The 18,449-nt window shown below is 40.1% G+C and overlaps 1 protein-coding gene across 1 annotated transcript in view; it reads right to left on the bottom strand.

Moving 5' to 3' along the window:
* The window catches only part of LOC136864281 (IQ motif and ubiquitin-like domain-containing protein), a 361,129-nt gene that overhangs the window by 177,224 nt on the left and 165,456 nt on the right, over positions 1-18,449 (bottom strand). The window contains exon 4 of the mRNA XM_067141057.2: positions 9,429-9,613. Within this exon, the coding sequence (XP_066997158.2) occupies positions 9,429-9,613 (185 nt within the window). The remainder of the gene's footprint in view (positions 1-9,428; positions 9,614-18,449) is intronic.

Here is an 18,449-nt window from a genome sequence, read left to right as displayed (position 1 = left end):
TTGCTATTTTAGTGTAGAACTTCGACTTTTGTCCTGACCCGATCGACAACCAACCCACACTCTGCCCAACCCTGAGTTAGTCGGATGTTCATACAGGAATGGAGGCATCGTCCTAGAGGGTATTTACCCCTGGGTACGGTACAGTATGCCTTCTCTAAATGTAGAAAATGTGACTGTATTCCTCTCGTAGCATTTTCAATTACCTGGCACATGCTGAAAATTTCATCCTGACAGCCCCTCTGTGGTCTAAAACCACATAGCTTTTCATCTAAGTTACTTTCAAACACTCATCGCACCCTCCCATCCCAAGTGCCAGTGAACACCTTGCCCAGTAACTGATCACTGAAATACCTCGATATTTGTTGCAATCCTTCCCGTTCCCTTGCTCACAGATAAGCTCATCGGACAAAAAATTAGTAAAATGAAAAAGTTGAAGGTCCATCTTTTCAATACGATGAATGTTTATTGATGTGAGTATGTTGTTGTTGTTTGAGTCATCAGTCCATAGACTGGTTTGATGCAGCTCTCCATGCCACCCTATCCTGTGCTAACCTTTTCATTTCTACGTAACTATTGCATCCTACATCTGCTCTAATCTGTTTGTCATATTCATACCTTGGTCTACCCCTACCGTTCTTGCCACCTACACTTCCTTCAAAAACCAACTGAACAAGTCCTGGGTGTCTTAAGATGTGTCCTATCATTCTATCTCTTCTTCTCGTCAAATTTAGCCAAATCGATCTCCTCTCACCAATTCGATTCAGTATCTCTTCATTCGTGATTCGATCTATCCATCTCACCTTCAGCATTCTTCTATAACACCACATTTCAAAAGCTTCTATTCTCTTTCTTTCTGAGCTAGTTATCGTCCATGTTTCACTTCCATACAATGCCACGCTCCACACAAAAGTCTTCAAAAACATCTTTCTAATTCCGATATCAATGTTTGAAGTGAGCAAATTTCTTTTCTTAAGAAAGCTCTTCCTTGCTTGTGCTAGTCTGCATTTTATGTCCTCCTTACTTCTGCCATCGTTGGTTATTTTACTACCCAAGTAACAATATTCATCTACTTCCTTTAAGACTTCGTTTCCTAATCTAATATTTCCTATATCACCTGCCTTCGTTCGACTGCACTCCATTACTTTTGTTTTGGACTTATTTATTTTCATCTTGTACTCCTTACCTAAGACTTCATCCATACCATTCAGCAACTTCTCGAGATCTTCTGCAGTCTCAGATAAAATAACAATATCATCGGCAAATCTCAAGGTTTTGATTTCCTCTCCTTGGACTGTGATTCCCTTTCCAAATTTCTCTTGGATTTCCTTTACTGCCTGTTCTATGTAAACATTGAAAAGGAGAGGGGACAAACTGCAGCCTTGCCTCACTCCTTTCTGGATTGCTGCTTCTTTTTCAAAGCCCTCGATTCTTATCACTGCAGACTGATTTTTATACAGGTTGTAGATAATTCTTCGTTCTCGGTATCTGATCCCTATCATCTTCAGAATCTTAAATAGCCTGGTCCAATCAACATTATCGAATGCCTTTTCTAGAACTACGAATGCCATGTACGTGGGCTTGTCCTTCTTGATTCGATCCTCTAAGATCAGACGTAAAGTCAGGATTGCTTCACGTGTTCCTACATTTCTTCTGAAGCCAAATTGATCTTCCCCCAACTCAGCTTCAACTTGTTTTTCCATTCTTCTGTAAATAATACGTGTTAAAATTTTGCAGGCATGAGATACTAAACTAATAGTGCGGTAGTTTTCACACCTGTCAGCACCGGCTTTCTTGGGAATAGGTATAACAACATTCTGCCGAAAATCGGATGGGACATCTCCTGTCTCATACATCTTGCACACTAAATGAAATAACCTTACCATGCTGGTTTCTCCTAAGGCAGTCAGTAATTCAGAGGGAATATCATCAATTCCAGGTGCCTTGTTCCTATTTAGGTCACTCACAGCTCTGTCAAACTTTGACCTCAAAATTGGGTCTCCCATTTCATCAGTATCAACAGCCTCTTCATGTTCCAGAACGAAATTATCTACATCGTTACCTTGATACAACTGTTGGATATGCTCCTGCCATCTTTCTGCTTTGTCTTCTTTCCCTAGAAGTGGCTTTCCATCTGAGCTCTTAATATTCATGCACCTAGATTTCCTTTCTCCAAAGGTTTCCTTGATTTTCCTGTATGCAGCATCTACCTTTCCCAGGACCATACAGCCTTCGACATCCTTGCACTTCTCCTTCAGCCATTCTTCCTTAGCTACCTTGCACTTTCTATCCACTTGATTCTTTAATCGCCTGTATTCTTTTCTGCCCTCTTCATTTCTAGCATTCTTGTATTTTCGTCGTTCATCAATCAAGTCTAGTATCTCCTGAGTTATCCACTGATTCTTAGTTGATCTTTTCTTCCTTCCTAACATTTCTTCAGCAGCCCTACTGACTTCATTTTTCATGACTCTCCACTCTTCCTCTACTGTGTTTCTTTCGGCCTTTTCATTTAGTCCTTGTGCAACATGTTCCTTGAAACGATCCATCACACTCTTTTCTTTCAACTTGTCTAGATCCCATTCTTTTTGCATTCTTTCCTTTCTTCAATTTCTTCAACTTCAGATGGCATTTCATGACCAACAAGTTGTGGTCAGAGTCCACGTCTGCTCCTGGGAAAGTTTTGCAATCCAACACCTGGTTTCTGAATCTCTGCCTAATCATAATGAAGTCTATTTGATACCTTCCAGTGTCTCCAGGTCTCGTCCACGTATACAGCCGTCGTTTGTGGTGTTTGAACCAAGTATTGGCGAGGACTAAATTATGGTCAGTGCAGAATTCAACCAGCCGACTTCCTCTTTCGTTCCTTTGTCCCAATCCAAATTCTCCTACTGTGCTACCTTCTCTTCCTTGGCCTACCACTGCGTTCCAGTCTCCCATCACAATTAGATTCTCGTCACCTTTGACATATTGTATTAAATCTTCTATCTCCTCATATATTCTTTCAATTTCTTCATCATCCACTGAACTAGTAGGCATATAGACCTGCACTATTGTGGTGGGCATTGGTTTGGTGTCTATCTTGGCGACAATAATTCTTTCACTATGCTGGTCGTAGTAGCTTATCCGCTGCCCTATTTTCTTATTCATTATTAAACCAACTCCTGCATTACCCCTGTTTGATTTCGTGTTGATAATTCGGTAGTCGCCTGACCAAAAATCCTGTTCTTCCTGCCAACGTACTTCACTTATACCAACTACATCTAACTTTAGCCTATCCATCTCCCTTTTCAGATTCTCTAACCTACCACAACGATTCAAACTCCTAACATTCCACGCTCCGACTCGCAGAATGTCAGTATCCATCTTCCTGATGATCGCCCCCTCTCGTGTAGTCCCCACCCGGAGATCCGAATGGGGGACTAGTTTACCTCCGGAATATTTTACCCGGGAGTAAGCCATCATCAGTACATCTTTCATACAGAGAGAGCTGCATGTCCTCGGAAGGTGGTTACGGCTGTAGTTTCCCGTTGCTTTCAGCCGTGTAGCAGTATCAACACAGCTAAGCCATGTTGAGTATTATTACAAGGCCGTATCAGTCAATCATCTAGACTGCCGCCCTTGCAACAACCGAAAGGCTGCTACCCCCCTTTCGATGAACCATTCGTTAGTCTGGTCTCTCAACAGATACCCATCCGATATGGTTGCACCTGCGGCTCGGCTATCTGCATCATTGGGACACGCAAGCCTCCCCACCGCGGCAAGGTCACATGGTTCGCAGAGGAGGGATGTGAGTATATATCACATAATGTTTAAAGAAGATTGGTACCAGCTTCGACGCTCATTGCACGTCATCATTAGCCAACGAATCAATTGAGCAAAATATAACTTATCAAATAGCAATATATAATAACACATGATAACACCTACAAGACAAATGTTAAACTATGACTAGTTAAAATATAAAACACATGACAGCAAATACAAGGACTAATGTTAAAAGTTAAATTGTAACAAGTTAAAACAATGAAAGCAAATCAGAGAAGATAACACGATTGTTAAGGTATGATACACAAGAAAATAGTCCAGCTTGAGGTTTGTAGAACATAAGGTGTATCTATATACAACACTAGAATGCACCTGCTAAGACAAATTTTAAATGTAACGTTAAAATGATAAGGGTATGGTGCGTATGACCATCTAAAACACATGACAGCACCTGTAAAGTCACTGTTAGATTATAACCAGTTGAAATGATGAGGTGCGCCTGACCGTAAAATATAAAATTTTTGAGAAAGTATCCCAGTTGTTGAGTCTTGATAAATAAGAGAATAGTCCAGCTTGAGGTGCATAGATCATGAGGTAATATATATTATCAGTGGGAAGAATAAACCTTGTTCTCTTATGTTGTGGTAATTAACAGGCTTAATTCAGGTGGTTTCGAAGCCAACAATGTGGTCGTATAAAGATCATAATTTGAATCAACGTCACGATTTCCAGTTCAGAGTATGGAAACGTGGAGACTTGACGAAAAGAGTGAAAGCCAAATTAGGCGTGATATAAAAGTGCATAGCCAAAAGAAAGATAAGGGAAAAGAGGCAAACTCACCTTGAGCAGCGTGATGGCACAGTTGTTGAAAGGAGAGGAGCTGGGCTAATGAAGAGAGCAATAATGGAGGCCGAGTAGCAGAGGGGAAGGGAAAGTGAGAGGAGGGGAAGGGGAAAGATAAGGAGCTAAAGCTGGGGAGTAGGGCTATGGTGGGGCAGAGTGATGAGGTAGTGGGGGTAAGTGACGGGGATGCGTATTGCACATGGCTTGAAAGATAGCACTAGTGTTTGGAAATCTGATATTTTTAAACAAGTTAATTAAGAAATCATAAAGGATATTCGGCTTCTCAGAAATATCATTTAAGTTGAAGTTAGGATTAAAGTATTGATCGAAATGGATAAAACAATTTTCAATTACATGCATGAGAGGCCCTTTATTGGCCATTTGAAGGATCTCTAAGTCATGTTCAATGTCGGTAAACTTGTGGTTGGAGTCAGAGATGTGTTGACGTATTGCAGAAAACCTATTACAGTAGAACCTCGATAATTCGAAATCGGTTAATTCAAAATCCCGCCTAATTCGAAGAAACTCTCATTCCCGGAAACATGAGATACAGTTTTGCATGTTATTTCAATGGTTTAATTCGAAATACGGATAATTCGTAATTCGAAATACAATGTCGGCCCCATTACCGAAATTCAGACTTTTAATTCGAAACTGCCTTTACATTTTAAAACAATAGTATGTTACAGAGTAATTTCAACTCGAAATTTATCCGCTCCGTGTCATAATACAACGCGCTTTCCGGAACGTGGAGGGGTAGCTTTCTGCACTTACACTCACTTCGGTGGGTCTACAGTGCGCTTCATGATTGCTAAGTTGAATGAAATCGGAATTCAACCTTTTAAGGAACGCCGTAATATCACGCAACAGGCAATGTGCGGGAAAAAAGAATCCGCGAACACTGGCGATACTGACAGTTGACGAAAAAACGTGGCTCATATAATAAATTCGTAGGCACCGAACAATATTGTCATTGCCGGTGAAACTGCATTGCTTTATTTTAATGCGAGCCCAAACGGTCTTATGGTTTTAAAGAAGAAATTGCCAGCCAGGAAATCGTACAAGTGTGAGGTAGGGATGGGCATGAGCGCAGCTCGAGCGGCTCGAGCTGATGACGTCACTGCTTGATCTAGGTCGAGCAGTACTCGAGCAGGAGTATGGCCTGCCATCTATGAGTGATTACCTTGTACTAAATCAGATGAGTGGCAATCTTCTTTGCTCTTTTAATGCTAATGAAATGAAACCAGTGTGTGTACAGGAACACAACTGAACAAACTATATCCTCACCCGGCAATTTCAGAAATAGCTTATTACATTTCGTACCATGAAAATAATATTTATAATGATAACGCCTTAACATTATTAACGGAATACATTGAATCCCTTACACAACATAGGAGTATATGGATTATATGGTTGTTATCCTAGAGTAATATTATCGCCTGAGAAATTATACGGCGTAATATGTAAGTAAGTCCGCCTCTGTGGTGTAGTGGTTAGCGTGATTAGCCGCCACCCCCGGAGGTCCGGGTTCGATTCCCGGCTCTGCCACGCAATTTGAAAAGTGGTACGAGGGCTGGAACGGGGTCCACTCAGCCTCTGGAGGTCAACTGAGTAGAGGTGGGTTTGATTCCCACCTCAGCCATCCTCGAAGTGGTTTTCCGTGGTTTCCCATTTTCACACCAGGCAAATGCTGGGGCTGTAGCTTAATTAAGGCTACGGCCGCTTCCTTCCCACTCTTAACACCTTTCCTATCCCATCGTCGCCATAACACCTATCTGTGTCGGTGCGACGTAAAACCAATAGCAAAAAACCCAGTTATATTATATCGGACGCAGGACTTCAGGTCTGTTCACATTTTTTATTATGTAGGAGAAATAGTAAATATAGCATTATAATAAAACTGAACAGAATATATTATTAAAATGATACATACAATGTTCAGAAGAACCAAAAATGAAAGTAGCGACCAAGTAACGAAAGGAAAACTACACAAATACTATCACTATGCAGAGCTCATCGCCATGTCGAGCAGTCACTTCCATTTGCTAAAAAAAAAGTAATTCTGGGCATATATGGATTTAATAAACTGATGCGTCCACTATGACTTACGGTACGTATGTATTTCTGTAGAATGGACGCTATTGCTAATGACTCTACTTCTACTCTACGCGTAGTGCCGGAAGGTGAATATCAACGAGAATGAGTGCAGACGGAATTGTGGCTCGAGCCCTAACACACACTCCTGCTTAGCGCACATGCAAGCCTACGTCATGAGGGGATTCCGTGTTGCTCGATCTGGCTCGACCACGCTCGACACACCAGTTCGTGACGTCAGCACTCGAGCCTGCTCGAGCAGGCGATCGAGTGGCCCATCCCTAGTGTGAGGTATGGGGGTCATAGTAGTGCGTTGCAATGCACATGGAAGCGAGATACTTTATCCCCTCGTCATAGGAAAGTTCGATAAGCCACAATGTTTTAAGAGCGTCGGGCACTTTCCATGCCAGTACAAAGCATCTATAATAAAAATGCAAACAGTACAGAAATCCAAAAAATAATGCATTTGCACAGGGGAACTGGCATAATTTATCCTCGTCTTTGAATTGTGCGATATTTTTTCTTTCGTTGCGTGAGGTTATGTTTGTCAGTGATTTATCCAAGTGCATTATTTGAACATTGTAAATGCACCTTGTTGGATACATTTCGGAAATAGTTTTTTCCATGGCATTTGGAAGGTTTAAACTGTGAATCGAGGTGATTGCATGTATTAATGGATCTTACAATACTTTGTGACGTGGCAAGTGTTTACATTTCTGAAGTACGAGAAAAGTGCCATGGCGGGAAATCGTACAAGGATAGTGTCATAGAAAAGTTCGATTTTAAGGGCATCGGTTACTTTCTGTGTAAATACAAGGCATCTAAATGCATACAGTATAGTAATCCAATTAATAAAGCACTTGCACATGGGAGACAGCATAGATTTCTCCTCGTCTTCGAATCGTGCTTTTTTTCCTTTCTTTCGTTGCGTGAGGTTATGTTTAGCAATCAGATATCCGAGTGCATTATTTGAATACTGCAAATGCACCTTCTTGGATACATTTTGGAAATAGTTCTTTTTTCATGGCATTTGAAAGGTATAAACTGTGAATCAAGGTTAACTGCATGCAGTAACGGGCCTTAGAATATTTTGTAACGCGGCAAGGGTTGGTACTTCTGAATTGCGAATTGGCGGTTAATTCGAAATCACGTAATTCGAAGTCCGATTTTTGAGTCCCAACAATTTCGAATTAACGAGGTTTTACTGTATATCTTACAGCGTTAATGTGCTCTGAATATCTAATCGTGAAACTGCGTCAGTTGGTTGTCAACTGGTGAAGTCTATGCGGTGTAGTTGCCTCCTTACAGTCCTGGTAGAAATGGGTTCCTGACTCCCAACATTCAACTGGACGGTGATCTGACTCACAGTAGCTCGTCGAGTGCCCAGTATGGTTCTGTGGAGGCGACGTAATGTCCGTTCGTTAAACACCTTTGGTCTTCCCGTGCAGCGGTTTACGTGGGTGGTAACATCCTCTCTGCGATATTAAAGATCCACCCTTGACACTGTTGACCTCAGAAACCCGAATCTGCATGTAATTTACGCACTGCTATGACCCATGCGCCGTGCGCCGATGATCATCCCACGTTCAAAGTCTGTTAACTCGCGACGCGTTGCCATCTTCAAGACACTGGTGTCTGTGACAGACTGCTCAGCTATGCCGCAGCTAGCTGCAATGCCCATCCCATGTGTAGTGGTGAATAGCCCTATGATTGAAAAATGTATCCGTAACTTCTAATCCCATACTAGGATAGATGAACCACATTAGAAGAATTCAATGTATATATCCAGAGAGAGGTTAAGTCTATTTTGGAACCTGAACCGATGACCGTGAGAGAAATTTTCCTAAGAAGATGCCAAAGTTGTGTGGATGCAGGGCGACATTTCCAACTTCGCCTGTGATGAGGAAGATGCTTATTTTCATTGTAATTGTGATAACCTGAATCACTACACAGATGAGGTTTCAGTTGTGCAGACATTGTATCCAATCGCTCGAGAGTAACAGCTCTGACTGCTGCATCCACATCCGCTGTGCAGCTGGCCAACTCATACGTGAGACTCACTGTATTTTTCATCTCAGAATGAAAAGAGAGAGAAAGAGAGAAAATCGTATCAAGATATAGCGTAGCTAGATCCGCAAGCTCTCTGTCACAATATTCTGTATTTTGCAGAAAGGAACCCAGTTTGCAGACTAAATTTCTCTCACAGTGGTCAGTTTTCAGGTCAGCTTTGCTGTAATGAAGTTGGGTGGCTTCTAGAATATCTTGTTCATAAACTGAAGTATACAGACAAGTAAGTAGCAAGAAAGCCTATTGGTAAAAAAAAAAAGTAGTAGGAGTACGCATCATAAAAGATAACGTTAAGTTAGGAATTAACACACCGAATGGACTGACTAAACAGATGAGATCATGACATTTCAAATAAACGGTGTTAAGTTTCCTTATCTTAGGAAACTATTGGGCTTGATTATAGAGGATAAGAGAAGCAGAGGGAGACATAGGAAATGATGAAAGTTAAGGAATGTGGTTCCTAACAGATAATAATGAATGTACTTAATTTATTTACAGGGGTTTGAAGATGAATGCTGAGGAGCAAAGTGAACTGAATGCTGAGGAGCAAAGTGAATAACTACTAAAACTGCTACTGGTGCTTGTAAGTACACACACCACATACCTACAATACTAAACAAAGAACTACACTTCACATGCTTACGCAGTAGCAGACTTACTTTATCCTCTAGTGCGTCTCCGCTTTCCACTTCTTGAGATGCTACATATGTTCTTGCAGGGAGAACTTTGTCACTGATAGTGGGAATATAAAAATCTTGCTTCCAAATTTGTGTACATTTATCTGATAAAGTATTTTGTCTACTATTCCTAATGTGTGAAGTTTGGGTATCGCGATGAGCTTTACCTACAACATGACATATAATAGTTTCAAAATACTGAAACATCTACAAAAAAGATACATATTATATATAAATGGTTTTTTTTTTTTTTTTTGCACAATAATTTACTTGTAATACAATAAAACTGTAGTGATATAAAATATGAATAATAAAATATGATAAATGTAATGATCTCCAAATGTTCTGTAATGCACTATTATAATGATTGTTGATAATCCTGATATTTCATTTTAGGAATAGGTATATGTATTTAGTCACTGGTTCAATGTAGTGTAATAATCTGCGAGTAGGAATATTCTTCATGTATCTCACAATTTTAAGAGGTGTTTATCTCAATATTTCCTTAAAATGAATAATGAAAGGTTCACTCGACATAGCCAATATAAAATTTCATGGTGAGAAATAAAACTGTTCAACTCTGGCTTCTGAGATCATCTCGTAGAATGCGTACTCGTAAGTTCGGCTATAAAGGTAAGTACCGCATGCTTCACTGCAAGGTTCATACAGAGATAAACTTTTATATCAGCAAAGTATCCATGAAGAAAAGAAAAGAAAAGAAAAGAAAAGAAAAGAAAAGGGCCCTATGATTGAAAAATGTATCCGTAACTCCTAATCCCATACTAGGATAGATGAACCACATTAGAAGAAAAGAAAAGAAAAGAAAAGAAAAGAAAAGAAAAGAAAAGAAAGAAACAGTCACTGTAATAGTTTACAGCTCCTTGCAATGCACCCATGTACAAGTTGGAACAGGGAGTGGGCCAATCACGGAGGACTCACTGGTGTTGCAGGCCATGCATGACATTACAAGAATTTAACCCATTCCAGTCTGGGCCTTAATATCCCTTACAAACGTTCTGGACTGGGCATTTTTAAGGATTTTTAAAACATTATATCTCTGTACCTGTAGGAGATATTTGCATGATTCTTTTTTCTTTGTGCTTGCTTGAGCATCTAATTTTGAAAAACGCTGCTTGTATCATGTCAACTATCACTTGAGATTTTAAAATTGTTTATATATTTTACCACGTTTTGCGAATGGAGGAAAGGTCTGACAGATAACTAAGCAAGTACAGTTTTCTGATATACTGTTATATTTACCCTATCTTGCTAACATAAATTGTGCATTGCAATTACAAAACAACAAAAATAATGAGTACAATATAAAATTATAACTTTTCAATAATAATAATAATAATTACATTAATGAAAATGGGAGATCATATGAAATTTTATTTTAATTGATAAATTTTGTCAAAAGTTACTCAAATGTAAAATTATTGTTCCATTTACAACAAAAGACTTCTGAGAAAGAGAAAATACAGTCTTCTAAACAGACAACTTTACTAATATGTAGACAATCTTACGTATTCACGCAAATATGAAATACGCGGGAACATGCGCTAGGCCGTAAAACGAACTCCAATCATAATGAAATATAAGAAGTTGTTTCAAATTCATATGTCAATAATATATTCATTTGCACATAAACTTATAATATATCATAAAATATCAAAAATATCACTTTCGTCAAGCACATGTTTGCCGCGAGAAGCCATGTCTTAGAGCTCACTGAGTGACAGCATCTACTGATGCATGTTGATCGAAAATATCATAAATTCTCTGACTTAGACACATAATACTGCCATCTGCTTAAATACTCTCGTAAATAATACAAGAAGAAACACGATGTAACCACCAGAATGCGTGCACAGCTCGTTCTCGATTTTTAGTGAATTGTCAAACCTTACTACGGGCTATGCCCGCAGCGCGGCCTGAATGTAATTTTGGCTGCTGCGAGCTAGACCAGAAAGAGTTAATAGGTACACAGAATGAAGAAATTTGTTTATAGTACAATAACATCCCAACAATACAAAATCGTCGCCATTAGACCTATCTGTGTCGGTGCGACGTAAAACCCCTAGCAAAAAAAAAAAAAAAAAATACAAAAAAATGTTATAACAGTAACAAAATATTTACTTACTTAAGAAAAGCAGAAAAATGAATTTACACGCCATATTAGTGGGAAACTTCACCTTTTATGTTCGGAACGAGTTTCTCAATGTTGGTGATACACTGGATGTTACAACATGGAGGCTTGCTTTCAAGGCAAACATCAATTATCCTTGCCCTCTCTTTGGATTTAATGCACTTCATGCATGAGAATATTTGCTCACATACGTGTAGGTACATGCTGCCAAACAATACAATTCTCCTCACATAAGTTATGAATTTCATTATGATCTGCATTGACAACTGACCACTATCAAAGGGTAGAGAAAGGTTCACCTATTCAATAACATTAGTTTAATATAGTGTCCTATATATGGTCTGGCCAGGTATATCCTGCTACGGTAATTGAGTACGCCGTACAGCCAGCGTCTCAACGCTAAGTGTTGAGCAGCGGGAAATAACCCAGCCAACTGAGAAGACCAATGGCTTCGGGCAGAGGAGTCCTCTTAGTAGGACGATGAACCCTCAGCAGAGGAAATGCCACTGGAATTCATAACTGCAAGCGTCTGACCCATAGTCGGCAGCTTGTGGGCAGCGTCTCTTCTCCAGGTTAGAGGCGGCTGTTAACCTGATGTGCAGAAGGCAACGGGAAACCACTGCACAAGCAAAATCCCAAGATTAGCAGTCATGGATAGAAGCATGAGCGAAACTGAAAATACTGATCATGGGCTTTGGAATCCAAGATCTGGCAGGAGAGGGCATGGCTGCAAGGCCCCTCAGGTCGTCATCCAACGATATCCTTGCAGGAAAGTGTGTAATAAATTCAATTTAGGGACTTGGAATGTGAAAACGTTACTAAGAATAGGAAAACTAGAAGAAATCAAAATCGCAATGCAAGAAACAGCACTTGATATTTTAGGAATATGTGAAAAAAAGTGGTCAGGAAATGGGGACTTCTGTTCAGACGAATTCAGAATAATTTACAGTGGAAGTAAAAAGTCAGGAATGAATGGAGTTGTTATTATCTTGCGAAGAAAATTATCCAGTTACGTGATCAACACATATCATGTAAGTGACAGATTGATGGTGATCAAAGTGAAAGCCACTCCAGTTGATCTAGTGATCATTCAAGTATACTGTCCAACATCAAACAGTTCCGACGAAGAGGTAGAGGTAGTCTATGAGCAAACTGAAAGCTTGTTGGAACTCATAGGAAATAAAGATAATGTGGTCATAATGGGTGATTTCAATGCCTCTGTAGGTTCACATAACAGCTTGAAATATGCTGGTAAATTCAGATTAGGGAACATGAACAAAAGAAGTCAGAGACTTTTAGAATTTTGTGAACAACATGACATGGTTAAAACAAAGACATTCTTTGAAGTACCTGTCTGAAGAAGATACACACGGAAAGCACCTGCAGATAATGCACAATATCAGATTGATTATATATTAGTCAGACAGCGATTTTGAAACCAGATTAAATCCAGTCACAGCTATCCAGAACCTGATGTGGACAGTGACCACAATCTTGTAATAGCCAAGTGTGACATTAAGCTAAAGATGAATATGAAATTGATCCAGTACAAATGGAACACAAAGTTTAAAGAACACTGGCATATAGAAGGCACACAGAGTGCAAAATGGGAGGAAGTAAGGAATGGTATAACGGAGGCTGCTGAAGAAGTTCTGGGAAGAAGACAGTTACAGCCGAGGAAGCTATGGATGACTAATGAAATCATGAACCTTATTCGCGAAAGAAAAAAGGAGAGGAGAGTACGGATTAGAGAAAGGTACAAAGAAATTAGAAACCAGATCACAACAAAGTGTTGCGAGGCAAAGGAGAACTGGATGAAGGAGACAAGCGAGATTATAGAAAAGGACATGATCAGAGGACAGGTGGAAAAGGCACATTTAAATATCAGAACCCTACAACACAAACCAAAAACCAGAAGCTCCATAGTTAAAGATAAAATGGGAAACCTCCTGTTCAACACCGAAGAAATCTGTGAACGTTGGAAAGTATACACTGAAGTCCTGTACCAAGGAAACGATGTAAATAATACAACCAGCTACACTGAAAAAAAAACATGAGATAGACAAATGCAGAAAGGGTCCCTCAATCACATCTTCAGAGTTTAATGCAGTACTACACAGTCTCCAGGAAAAGAAAGCACCCGGTCCAGATAACATTCCCGCAGAACTTCTGAAACACTTGGGTGACGACATGAAATGTTGCCTTTATCAGCTGGTGTCAGATTGCTATAAAGATCTTTATAAACGTTATTTTTTGTTGCGCAATAATTTACTAGTAATAAGATATATCGTAGTATGTAAATATGTTTCCAATTAGATCATGGCTGAAGATGACTCAATGTATGTAGGGTCGAAACTAGTACCAGTGATATAGGACACTATTAAACTAGTGGTATTGAACAGGTGGACCTTCCTCTAAACTTTGATGGGTACCATTCTCCTCACATTGAAAGTAGGTAAGTTGGGGTACTTCTTGAATGGGAAGAATTTTACATGAAAATCTTTTAGGCAGGTGTCCTTTAATACTCCTTTCAAAACAACATCCTTCTGAATTCAAAAAATTCCATTTGCAAAATGTCAAGAGCACTACTCACGTCAATGCTGAATGGTGATAAGGAAATACAGAAATTAAATTCTTCCTTACTCTAGTCACAAAATCTGACATTAAATTCTTCAAGCAAATATGTCTACTGGTCTGCGTATAAAGCGGTGTTACTGAATGATTTACCCTGCTGCAACAGGGTTGGAAAGTTTTTTTTTACAATTTTGTTTTACGTCGCACCGACAAAGATAGGTCTTATGGCGACAATGGGATAGGAAAGGCCTAGGAGTGGGAAGGAAGCGGCTGTGGCCTTAATTAAGGTACTGCCCCAGCATTTGCCTTGTTTGAAAATGGGAAACCATGGAAAACCATCTTCAGGGCTACCGACAGTGGGGTTTGAACCCACTATCTCCCGGATGCAAGCTCACAGCTGCGTATCCCTAACCGCATGGCCAACTAGCCTGGTAGGTTGGAAAGTGACAAGAAATTTTGTGATATTGAATACTGTTGTTTAAAAGGGCCTAACAACTACGCCATTCGCCTAGACAGGAATGTTTATTTCTCATTTGATTTCCCCACAGGTTCAGTTTCCTCTCAAAGGATTTCACATATACCTGAAGTTCAGGAGTAAATTGAACTTGTGTTTGCAACTTTGAATTCAGAATATTTAAGTGACAGGTAATATCCACAAGGAACGCAAAATCACACAGCCATTTTTCATCGCCTAACTGTGTCAGAAGTTTTCCTTTCAAGTCCATGAAAAGTAAGTGCCACCTCATTTATCAGATTATAGGAATACTGCAGCAAATTTATTTTGCTCAATCACTGTACTTCTGATTATTTTATTTACAAATTGTTTAAAGTGGTAGTGGTTGAGACCTTTTGTCTCGATAAACTTAACACAAGATACTACTGTATTCATAACATGGGCAAATTTCAGTGTTTTGGCACAAAGATTCTCCTGATGCAAAATACAGTGAAAATAAATGAAATAAAATACACATTGATATCAGTTTCTCTGCTGAGGAACTCTTCCTTTATTTTCTGTGGAGCTCTCGCATTTAATCCAACCACTGACTGCTCATTTTCCCATTTCAGCTGGAATACTGTATTTGCTTGCATGTATCTCGCCACCGTGTATATCTTGCACCTCATTTTTAACATTTGAAATTGCAGGAAAAAATCCCCACACATAACTCGTATTAATTTCTGACATCATAAATAAAGTTTAGGTATTCTGTGGACGTGTGTACATTAAATATCGGGACTGTACCAATTGCTATTACGGTACTTTGTACGAGACAGTACAAGAAGAAGCTGCATTTCTTTCTACCTGCAGAATGGTCGAGGCTAGCTGTTGTAACAAAAATACCTAACTTGCAAACCCCCCGTCCCAAGGCCACGTTCCTAGCCAGTCAGTAACACTCAGCCATCGCTCTCACTCTTCCATCTTTGTCAATATGCTTATTGCTACTGTCCGGCAGAGCTGATCATGTGAACTGGGAGCGTTTCCCTCCCCAGGCAGTCAAGTGATCACGGTATTAGGTATCGTCCATCTGTCGTAGTGTCGACAGTACCAGTATTCTGTCTTCACGTTTTATTGTTGTTTCTCAGTTAAGTTTTCTTGAGTAGGTCGATCTTTAAGCTATGAAGAAATGTGGGAGTTTTACGGCTGGGTTTAAACTCAAAGTGATAAAATATGCTGAAGAACATAGTAACAGAGCTGCCGGTCGAGAATTCAGTGTCACTGAGTTTAATGTTCGCTACTAGCATAAACAGAAAGCCGCGCTAGAAGCCACCAACTGAACACGTAAGGCATTCAGAGGGCCAAAAAGTGGTAAGTTTCCTGAACTGGAAGACGAACTGCTTCATTACATTACAGGGTTGTGAAATGATGGATATAGTATCTCGCACGAGATGCTAGGTACATTTCAAAGCGCGCAAACTAGCGATTAAAGGAGGAATCAGCTGTTCGGATCTGAAAGTGAGCCAGGCTTGGATCCGAAGATTCATGACACGAAAGGGATTGTGTCTGCGAAGGCGAACATCTCTCTGCCAGAGCATGACAAGAGATTTCAGTGACAAAATCATAGATTTTCATCGCCATGTGATAGCAATGTGGAAGAAAAACAATTACCACTTATCTCAAATTGGCAATGCAGATCAAACCCCGATAAACTTCGACATGATATGCAACACTACCATCAATAACAAGGGAGAATCTAGCGTGCTTGTACGTACAACTGGGTGTGATAAGTAGCGTTGCACTGTCATGCTAGCAATGACCGCAGACAGAAGATAATTGCCACCGTACATTATTTTCAAAAGAAAAACAGTGCCTAAAGCAAAGTTTTGCAAAGGCATTCATGTACGGGTTCAAGAGAAAGGATGGATGGATGGATACAGCTCTTGTCCAGGACGGGATCCATACGGTGTGGGAAGCATGGACAGGGGCACTGCTTCGACGCCCAGCAATGCTAGTGTGGGACAGTTTCCGCGGACACTTGGTGAAAGACACAAAGAAACGTCTTCAGGAAATGAAAACTGATTTTGTTGCAATCAATCAATCAATCAATCAATCAATCAATCAATCAATCAATCAATCAATCACTACTGATCTGCATTTAGGGCAGTCGTCCAGGTTGCAGATTCCCTATCTGTTCTTTTCACAGCTTTTTCTTAAATGATTGCAAAGAAACTGCACACAAATCCCCGCATATATCATGCACCAAAAATGTTCACACTTATTTTTTGTCAAAAAAGTGCATGTTATATGCGAGCAAATACGGTATATCAAATGCATTTTTCATAGGTTGCAAGGCAAGCATTCTGTGCAGCGGAACTCCTTATCCACACCTTGTATGGAAATAGCCAATCAAACTGTGTCCATGACATCACAGCATTCATCCACAGCCACTGAGAATGCCTCGAATGCATTGATAATGCCCTTTATGTTTGATTTAATATCATCTGCCACATTATCTATGCACCTACCAACTGTCCAGCGTGACAAACTTATTTGTTTCAAGAAGCCTCCTTTATCTGGACACAAAACATCTGCAACTGCCACTTTCACAAAGTCACTGCCAGAATAAGACTTGCAGCATTTAACAACTTTTTTACTTACAGTGAAACTGTCACAGCCAATTTCATTAACAATGCTTTTTTTTGTTTTTAAACTGTTTGTGACCAGACAAGTTTTTCTTCAGGTTTCTTATTTTGCCTTGGCGAAGCTGCCCTAGCAAACAATCTTTTTTTTTTTGCTACACACATAGGTCTTATGGCGACGATGGGATAGGAAAGGCCTAGGAGTTGGAAGGAAGCGGCCGTGGCCTTAATTAAGGTACAGCCTCAGTATTTGCCTGGTGTGAAAATGGGACACCACGGAAAACCATCTTCAGGGCTGCCGATAGTGGGATTCGAACCTACTATCTCCCGGATGCAAGCCCACAGCCGCGCGCCTCTACGCGCACGGCCAACTCGCCCGGTAGCAAACAATAAATAATGCTTTTTAATGCCTTTTAATGTTATACTCCTTCATTACTACTATACTTTTGTGGCAACATCCGACTCGTTGGCTGAACGGTCAGCATACTGGCCTTCGGTTCAGAGGGTCCCGGGTTCGATTCCCGGCCGGGTCGGGGATTTTAACCTTAATTGGTTAATTCGAATGGCACGGGGGCTGGGTGTATGTGCTGTCTTCATCATCATTTCATCCTCATTACGACACACAGGTCGCCTACAGGCGTCAAATAGAAAGACCTGTATCTGGCGAGCCGAACCCGTCCTGGGATATCCCGGCACTAAAAGCCATACAACATTATTATTATTATTTTGTGGCAACAACGACAAAGTGGTGTACTTTCCTTGAAAACAAAAAAGTAATCGTGAGTCAATTTTTCTTGAAACACTCAACATTCGGTGGCCATCTTGCTTTCGTTATGTGACAACAACATTAGTAAAGAGGGCCTAATTAACTAACATCACACCACACAGTACACTGCCACAATGAAATCACGCACAACAGTGAACAGACTCTTACATACATGAGAAGGAAAAAACAAAAGGTCATTCTCTTCCAGAGCTGCACATGAACTTCACTTCTGGCAAGTTTTGCAGCACAAGACCGATTGAGATCAGGTTGGAGCTGAAGGCTACCATTGATGTCAGGATTCATCTTAACAGCATTGTCAAGTTCCACACTGCATTATCGAAAATAAATCATTCAACTTAGTTTAATAGATAATATAAGAAATACGCTTTCAATAACTGATTAGGTGGGTCATATGGTGCAAATAGGCGTTGAGAAAATA

The sequence above is a fragment of the Anabrus simplex genome, chromosome 2 (assembly GCF_040414725.1).
Source record: "Anabrus simplex isolate iqAnaSimp1 chromosome 2, ASM4041472v1, whole genome shotgun sequence".
NCBI classification, from domain to species: Eukaryota; Metazoa; Arthropoda; class Insecta; order Orthoptera; family Tettigoniidae; genus Anabrus; species Anabrus simplex.
This window is presented reverse-complemented; position numbering and strand designations above follow the sequence as displayed.